General features: G+C 40.9%; 1 protein-coding gene across 8 annotated transcripts in view; it reads left to right on the forward strand.

The window, feature by feature from the left end:
- The window catches only part of LOC134070816 (bromodomain adjacent to zinc finger domain protein 2B-like), a 151074-nt gene extending 142102 nt beyond the window's left edge, over positions 1 to 8972 (forward strand). For all 8 annotated transcript variants that reach the window (XM_062527267.1, XM_062527272.1, XM_062527269.1 and 5 more), the window contains one exon: positions 7146 to 8972. In XM_062527267.1, the coding sequence (XP_062383251.1) occupies positions 7146 to 7302 (157 nt within the window). In that variant the 3' untranslated portion in view covers positions 7303 to 8972. The remainder of the gene's footprint in view (positions 1 to 7145) is intronic.
- The last annotated feature ends 346 nt before the right edge of the window (positions 8973 to 9318 follow it).

Genomic DNA, 9318 nt, shown 5'->3' on the forward strand with positions numbered 1-9318 from the left:
TTCTTGGTAGTATGTTGCTGTGTAGTGGGGTGTAACAGTGCAACCCACGATCGCAAGAGGAAAAGAATAAATCGCTACTATATTGCTGCTTCTTGTCTTGTGCATCTGAATGAATGGATATTACGTTCAGTGCGCTACCAAATGGCGGCGATATTCCTAGAATGCAAGACGTGTGCCCGAGCCCTATTATGTAAATGTAAAAATGTGTGTGTGTGTGTGTGTGTGTGTGTGTGTGCGCTGAACCACGAATTCACATATTAACTTTTCCTTTCAGCAGACATCGCAATCATAAAAAAATCGCAAAACTTTTTAATAAAATAATGCCTCTTGTCTTAATGGGTTCCGGAGGTTCGTAGAGTAAGTTTTGAACCCCGGTCGCTGACGTATGATTAAGATGCCTCAACCAGTTACGCCACAGTTCGAGTGTCAATTTCCTCGCACTTAGCCTATAAATATAAAGGATTCAGTCAGTCGAGTTCATTTATTCGCGGCATGCAGTTGAAACGCCGATCAAAAGTTCTGACATGTTAAACTGACGTTAGTCATTAATTCACCACATGATAAAATGCTGTTATATTGACGCACAGTAGCCCACGGTAGTCTATGTCTATCTCTGAATCAACATGAACATGCATAACGAGATCCATATATTCTAAGTTGCTAGAAACTTCTTTTGCGGAGCTAGGCCTACTAGTCGATGGTTACAATGAATCACCCTCACTGCCCTATCGCATATCTGACCATCCATTGTTACAATGTTACAAAATGCGCGATCTTCTCCATGCATGTACCCTACGGTTATAAGTAAAGTGACATGATAGGCATGTAGGCCTATTAAAGATATTTCTGTTAAATACATTTTATTTTCAGTTGTCAAAAGTGGTGGGGACAAAATCTGTGATAAAGTGCTGGGTAAGCTACCCAGCGTCGCCGGTTAAAATGAACATGCCTCCGTTTTAAAATAGCCTATAGGCCTACACATTTCTAAGTATTCCTAGCATAAATGTAGCCTAAATGTCCATCTTGTCCATCTCTTTCGTCTTCGCCTTGACAATAATAGCCTATTCACGGAAATGCGGTCTTGTAACCGTAATGAATTAATGAATTAATCTAAGGTTGCCTATATCGAGTCTTTCAGGTTGAATTGAAGGCTTCTAAAACCATTTTCATTAATTTCAACAATGGTTTATTGAAACGTCGTTTGATTATAATTTCGCCAGTCATCACCTTCATTTTAATGATTAAATGAGACGGATTAAATGAGACGGATATGCGGAGCATTTCTCTCCCTCTCCATTGACCAAAACGTTGCTCTGGCATCTCTGCTGGACTGACTGAGTTATAGGCTACGTCGAGTGAGAGAGCCAGCTGTGAGGTACGCTGTAAAACATTCGAAAACTCTGAAACTGCAATCTGACATACCGAGCGTGATGTCTCTTTTCTCCGCTTGTCACCAGCGCGGTGTCTTCGGGTTTTTCCGTGTTTTCCGGTATGAGCCGAACCTTCATTTTATTAAGGCGGTCTTATGTTGCCCCCTTGCGGTTGCAGTTTTAATTAAAGTCCCGATGCTTCGGGAGTCCCGATGTGCGGGAAAGAAAGGAGCATTCTCAACCCGTACCATCTGTAAATGTACCGCGACACAAAATTTCAGGAAAACCAGAAAATGTAGTTAAACTAGTAGCTTCGCTACAAGATACATGATTAGACAGACAAAATCATATTTTAGGCTACTTAGCCTAATAACTGTAGACTGATAGACTGATACTGAAAGTCATGTTTGTTTATTTTTTTTCTGGTGATCCTGCCTTAGGCTATAATGCAAATTGACTTTTCTACTTTGCAGATGCATCTATAGATGCTTCATATTATAATATTGACGACATATGGCTATTACCTACCACCTAAACAATTGAATTAGCATATCAATTCTGTAAAGCAGTAGGCAATACTATAATGACGCTGTAAACGTGAGCTACGCGATCTTTTGGCGTTTGAAAAAAATAAAACCCATGAAAGTATATTTGTATGACATTCTGAAATATATGCCACTGTACTGGGATAAAGACATTTCACATGCAACGCAGGCAGTCTGCCCAAGACGGGAGAACTTCTTCTGCAGAGTTCGGCTTGTGGGGTACCTACCTGTGGGGTATCCTACGAAACACGATTAGTGGTTAGCGTTGCGCTTAAATCTATGTATGCTGTCATACGAAGAACGCGCACAGATCTGAGATGAAAGTCTAGTTTTACAAATGTATCACATAACTGCTATCGTAGTACCACTTAGCTTAATACCCTGAGGTAAGGCTTTGTGCAGCCTCGATATGTCTAGATAGTCTAGATACTGTGGGCCAATTGCTCTGTCAGTTAGCATTGCGCTAGCTGTGCTACGATTTAAAACCGTGCTCCTTAAAACGGAGGTTTTGGAGTTTAACACGCAGCTGCGCACAAAGTTTAACGTGATTGCTGTGTCAGAAATGAGACAGGATCAGCTGGTTCCTAGTTAAACTGGGGTTAAACTGCCTGGAAGCCGGAAGTACGCTGTTTTGAGTTTTACCCCAGCAGATGCAGTCGTAATTCAACAGTCTTAACGCATTTTAGGATTTTGACGGGATACTTTTTATGACTCTTGTGGCTAAATGCGCTCTAAGTGCCAAAACACTTTGGAAATGTAAAGTAGCCTACATTTTAATAAAACGCAAATAATGTTGAAATATATCATGAAATAGTCTAGGCTACTTTTGTGGAAATCTGAATCTGAAATCTTATCCAGTAGGCTATGCTATTTATAACATTAAATCAATCAATCAATCAATTGTCACGAATTAAATAGAACATTACACGGAGGAGCAAAAATAAGCCTATTAATCGCCACACTTTAGCCCAACTATGGACAAATTATGCTGGGCACTAAACCCACATTCCATGGCTCCGTGCGCATTCCAGCCTTTACGAATCGATGTGGGACTAGGCTACGTATTTTGTCAGCCTAAACAGGCCTACACCAGGCAAAATGCATCTGTCTTTAATGCCTGTGAAATGCATGTTAGTGTGTCGGATAGGGGCAGACGTTTTCAAATCTGCACCCCGAGCGCCGCTGGTTGGTTGGTTCTCTCACGATATCAAAAAAGTACCTATTGTATTCTATTGTATTCTATTGTATTCTATTCTATTCTATTCTATTCTATTCTATTCAGTCATTGAATGAATGAAAGCGCCTCCCGCAAACAGCGGGTGGAAATCCCCTTCAACGACATGAAACGTAATAGTGAACCTTCAAATATAATAATATTTCAGTGCCCATCAGTCTCTACATTTAGCAACATCACCAAACAGTCCAAAAGTAAATTAAACCCCAAACTAAACTGAAAACTACTGCTTTTAATAGCCTACCGGTGCCGCTAACAAAACGCATGTCTCTCTGGTCTCACAATAAAACGCACATAACAAAAGTTCCTGCCTGGAAGTCTGCCTCAAATAAATGCTTTGCGCAGCCTAAGTAGCCTAAATAAAGACCATAATCGAGGGTTGATGGTACAATCTACCGTGCGTTAGGCTATTTTAGGAATAGGCCTATTCGTTCTTTGTACATTTTTAGTTGGACATTTGCCAACTTAAGCAACTGCTATCTTGTAGCCTTTATTGTAGCCTACTGTGTAATAAGTCCAAACTAGCCAACAGTGTGTGTATGTGTCGGTTTATGAAGCGTAAGCCGTCATATCTTGCTATCCTGCAAACTATGGTTTAGTCTAAAACCATGTCCTTTCCGAGATTAGACTAACACGCATGAAATGCACCCTCTAGTGGGTGATTTGAATTTCCTTGAAGACACAGCAATTGAGATCAAGGTAAAACGCAGTAGCAGGTTAAACCACAGGTGCATATGACACAGCAATGGAGCTTAAGTCGTCACGTGACTTCTTGCGTCACCACCGAGTTTAAAACCGTGTTAAACTCCAAACTAGCGACAGAGCAATTGCCCCTGTATGTCTAACTTGCTTCTTAGGATATCCCACTGGTGTAACCGTGGCAGATTTTACAACACTAGTAGAAGACAATACTGTTTCCCAACTGTAGGGGGACCCTGAGAGCAAAACTTCCATGGTGTTGCTTTAACAGATGATTCACCCCAAAATTAATTGCTTCCATCACCTATTGTACATAACACATGTAAGACTTGCTTGTTGTCAGAGTGGCTCAAAATCATTCAATGCAGTGACCAGAGAGGCCACCATTATTCCATGGTATGGAAAGTAACCTCTATACACAGTCAATTTCAATTTAATTTCACTTATAGAGCGCCAAAACATTACACATGTCTCATGGCGCTTTACAGAGTGTTAAACATTCAAAGAGAGCCCATGAGTAACAGGGGCAAGGAAAAACTCCCCAGAATTGGAGATACATATAGGAAGAAACCTCAGACAGATCCACAACTCAAGGGCCCAACCCATCTGCCTAGGGTCAGTTACAGTAGAGTAAAGTCATTTGTAGTATCAGAAGGTTCAAATAGTCCAGTGTAGGGAATAAATTGTCCGTTAGTAATCCATAAGTAATTTCGGAAAGTAATGGGTCGCTAGGATGCGTGGGCCAGGGATCCGGGCAGGGAACCACAGCAGGCGATGGTAGGGCAGTCATAGGGATGACGATGGCAATGGCAGTCAGAGGGATGGGACTTCAGGTGTGATGGGGGCCAGGCACAAAGATGGCTGATGACTGGTAATGGTTTACGTCATAGGTGAGGTATAGGGGAAAGGGAAGAGAAATAATGGGGATATAAATTATTATACTATAGAGGGAAAGGCAGAGGGGGAGAGGGAAGTAGAGGGAGTTGAATGACAGAATAGAATAGAATATATACTTTTTTGATCCCGTGAGGGAAATTAGTTTCTCTGCATTTAACCCAATTTAACTGAATTAGTGAACACACACAGCACACACACAGTGAGGTGAATCACACACTAACCCAGAGCAGTATGGTATAAAATCCTCGCCAATAGTTTTGTGTGTCTGTAGACATATTTTGAGTTCGTAAAAATGTTTTGTGCACATGCAAAAATATTTTGTAGTTGTAAATTTTTTTTTGTGCATGTAAAAATGATTCCTACATCTGCAAATCCGTTTTGTCACTGTGTGGAAAAGTTTTGTGAGTTTGCAAACGGTTTTTGCACGCACAGATTTTCCCTTTGCAAGTGCGTATCTGTTTTCTACAGACACGAAACAGATCTGCGGGTACGAAACGAATTTACAAGTGTGCAAAACTTTTTTACCAATCGCCAAAAGTCATGTGACCTAAACAGCCAATCACAGCACTGCTTACTGAACAGCCAAACAACCAATCAGCTCCCTTCGTTTGACGTGGAAAGTCAACAGATGTGATCATGCAAGTCTCATGGATAGGTTTAGCAGGCTACAGTGCATCATATCTATAAACGTTGTACTGCATGAGCACTAGTAACATTAACAGTTTTAATCTAGCTAGCTAAGCATATTCCTAGCAAGGACGGAACAAAATTATGTCTGCTTCTTGTACAGGGCAAAGGGAGAAATTAAACCTACCACAGGCTTAGGCGGCTCCTCCCGAGCGTTCACACTGGAGTCGGCTAATTGGCGACTGTTCTTTGAAATGTCAATGGCGAAACTCGCCAAACATCTCCGTCTCCGTCGCTTCAACATTTATTTATTCATTTTGTAAAATATTGGGAAAAACATATCCTGCTTTATCTACAGCCAGGATAAATTAGGCTACACATTGGCTATGGCTAGCTGCCTGGTTCAGGTTACACAAGCTTGCTCAAATAACCATTGACAACGTCTTATCCGTTTGAAAGTGCATTTATTGACTTGTTTGAAGTGCATTTATTGACTCTTATTAGTTTAGGAATTCACGTGTGCTGTGCTTCCCTGCCATCCATTCAGTATAGCATCCATAGACCGGCACCTATCAGAATCAGAAGGAAAAAGATGATAGTTAGATCAATATGTTCAACTGATACGGAAGGCTACTTACAAGTGAAACTGTAAATTATACACATAATAAAGTGTAACTTACTGATAACTAAGGCAAGCCTAATTATAAATGAGACATGTAACGTTAACCTATATAGCATTATGATGAACAGCCATAACTAACGTAGAACATTGATTTGACAACAGCAAGTAGCCTAGCTAGCTAGCGTAATGTTACTTATAATACATATAATACAAAAACCGTTTGCAAACTCACAAAACTTTTTTCCCACACAGTGACAAAACGGATTTGCAGATGTAGGAATCATTTTTACATGCACAAAAAAAATGTACAACTACAAAATATTTTTGCATGTGCACAAAACATTTTTACGAACTGAAAATATGTCTACAGACACACAAAACTATTGGCGAGGATTTTATACGATAGAGCAGTGAGCTGCCTGCCCAACCAGCGGCGCTTGGGGAGCAGGTGCCTTGCTCAAGGGCACTTCAGCCGTGGTGGACTGGTCGGGGATCGAACCGGCAACCCTCCGGTTACAAGCCCGAAGCCCTAACCAGTACACCACGGCTGCCCCAGGACAGGGAGAGGGACGCGAGGGACGCATGACTGGGGTACCTGTCACACAAGCCCACAGCAGAGGTGGTCCGTTCCAATAAGACCCTGGAGTGGTTGAAGTTCCACACTGCACCATACCTAGCTATGGGAAGCACTAAAGAGATATGTTTTAAGTCTAGACTTAAAAATAAGGAGGGTGTCTGTTACTGTAGTTTTTGAAATTCTTGGAGTTACAAGAAGTCCAGTATTTTGTGATCCTAAGGGTCTAGGTGGATTATATGGGACTAGAAGATCTTTAATATATTCTGCCCTCTCTCTCCCTCTCTTTTCAAACACAGTGTGATTGTCCTTTTAAATGAGAGTCAACAGTTAGTGACAATGTTCTTTTGGTTCAGTTCTCCTTTTTAATTGGGAAATGTGGTAGGTAAGGGCTGCTCACTCTCTTCCATCCTTCTGAGCAGACCCACAGCTGTATGTAACAACTGTCATACATCCTTTGACCAGTGAATACAACCTGCTGGGAAAGTGTTTGGACAGGATGATTCTGTCATCTCATTGCCGAGATGTCTCCCACTCAGTGTCTCCCCTTATGTGGTTTGTTCTCTCCCTTCTTCAGGTATCAGAATCTGGAGACGTTCATCATAGACGTGAACCTTGTGTTTGATAACTGTGAGAAATTCAACGAGGACAACTCGGACATTGGCCGGGCCGGACACAACATGCGGAAGTTCTTCGAGAAGCGCTGGACTGAGTTGCTGAAGCAGACGAACTAAGACACCTCTCTCTCTCTCTCTGTCTCTTTCCCCTGCTCTCTCTTTCTTTTTTTCACACTCTTTCTCCACACCAACCTCCATCTCTCTCCATGTGCTCTTTGCTCTCTTTGGCAGTAGACATTTCAGAAAACACTTGACGTCATAAACTACTCCTCTGTCTGTACTGACGGGACGAATGAGTTCAATCACTGCTGTCGCTCCAGAGCCCCTTGGGGAAACCTCCTCTCCACCAGCCAGGCTTCTCTGTCCCCGTAAACCACTCGTTTGGCTTGCTCACACACTCACACCCAAAGAGACCCTGACAAGTAGGGGGGAGGGTCTTCGTGCAATACCATTTCCTTAAAAGACAGAAACAAAGGAAGAACATGGCACTGAAACTACAACCATCAGAGCTGTAACTAAATAAAGAGAAACACTTTCCACTACCTGTAAATATCTTTTTTAAAAACTTTATGGTTAATATTAATAGTGAATGTATTTAATTTTTTATTATTAATTATTTATGAAAGTAAATAAATAAAAAGTGAAAAAAAAGAATAAAAATTAAAAATAAGGTCCACCCTTCATTTTCTATGAAAAGGAAGAAACAACAAAAACAAAACAAAGAAACTGCTTTAAACAAAACTTCTGGAATGTTTTTTTTTTCTGTGTGTGTGTGTGTGTGTGTGTGTTGTTTTTTTTTGTTCTCTCCAAATATGAAAATCAAGCCAAGAAAAAAAAAAACACCAGAAAAATAAGGAATCTGTTTACACTGATCTACATGCCAGAGGACATGGAGTATTCGAAACAGCTTGACTGTAGAAACTGCATCTCTCTCTCTCTCTCTCTCTCTCTCTCTCTCTCTCTCTCTCTCTCTCTCTCTCTCTCTCTCTCTCTAATCTGGCATTGACCACCCTCATGTATATAACTGTCTTGTAATGTCAATATTCAGTCTGGGAATGATGATATGTACATATTGTTTCAGACATCAGATATGGTTTATTGCCTTAGGAATGATTGTAGCATTCTCCTTATGTTTAGTCTTAAAAACAAAAGGAAAAAAATAGTGATGGAACATATATTGGTTGTACAATTCTGCGCATACATATCCACTGCAAACACTGTGGTCTCCTTAAAACTTGGTAGTGCCTGCCCTGAACAGATAGGGGTGTAGGAAATATTTTTATTTTCATTTTTGTAACATTGTTATTATTATTGTTATTATTGCTGTTATTTTTTAATATATCGAACACACCCACTTAAATGGACATACTGTATTCATATTATCTGTGTGGAAAAAAATGAAATGTCAGGAGTATTTTTTCAGTATGCCCCCATCCCTCTATCTGCCTTGCCACAGAAAGGAGAACAGCATCTGTGACCACTGTGTTGTGAGTCTTTCTATCTTTTTCTCTTGCTCTCTCTCTCTCTCTCTCTCTCTCTCTCCCTTTCTTTCTTTTTTCTCTCTCTCTGTGTTGTGGCCTACTGGAGGCAGCTAGAACAGTTTTATTTTGTACCCAAGTCAGAGTACTTGAAGTAATTTTATTTAAAGAAAACAATGTTGTGGGACATGAAAAAACACAAATGATAATTGTAGTGTTCTTTTTGTAGGAGCATTATTTTTCACTAGTATGTGTGTGAGTGTGTGGATGTGTGTGGCACGGGCCTATTAAAGGATGTTTTTAAACCAAGCAGTGTCTGTGTTTGTGTGTGTGTTATTAGTGGGCTTGCTGCAAGGCAAGCCCATCTATTGTTCTCCCTCGCCCGTTTTTTGAGAACGCCTCTTCTCCTAGAGCATTTGAGCTATCGACACGGTTCAAACACTAAAAAATCAGGCCCGATCCGGTGTAGGTTGCTTGTTAATGTCGGATGGCTGCTGGTTGTCGTTTTTCCGGTATTCCCGTTTTAAGAACCTTGTAGTTCCGCCATGCTCCACCAGAGGCGTTTCCCCATTGAAATGAATGGGGTACAACCACGGCCATAACTACCATTGAGGACACCGAGGTCATGTCCTCTGTATTTTTTTCTTCAAGTTTC

The sequence above is a fragment of the Sardina pilchardus genome, chromosome 23 (genome assembly GCF_963854185.1).
Source record: "Sardina pilchardus chromosome 23, fSarPil1.1, whole genome shotgun sequence".
Classification (NCBI taxonomy): Eukaryota; Metazoa; Chordata; class Actinopteri; order Clupeiformes; family Clupeidae; genus Sardina; species Sardina pilchardus.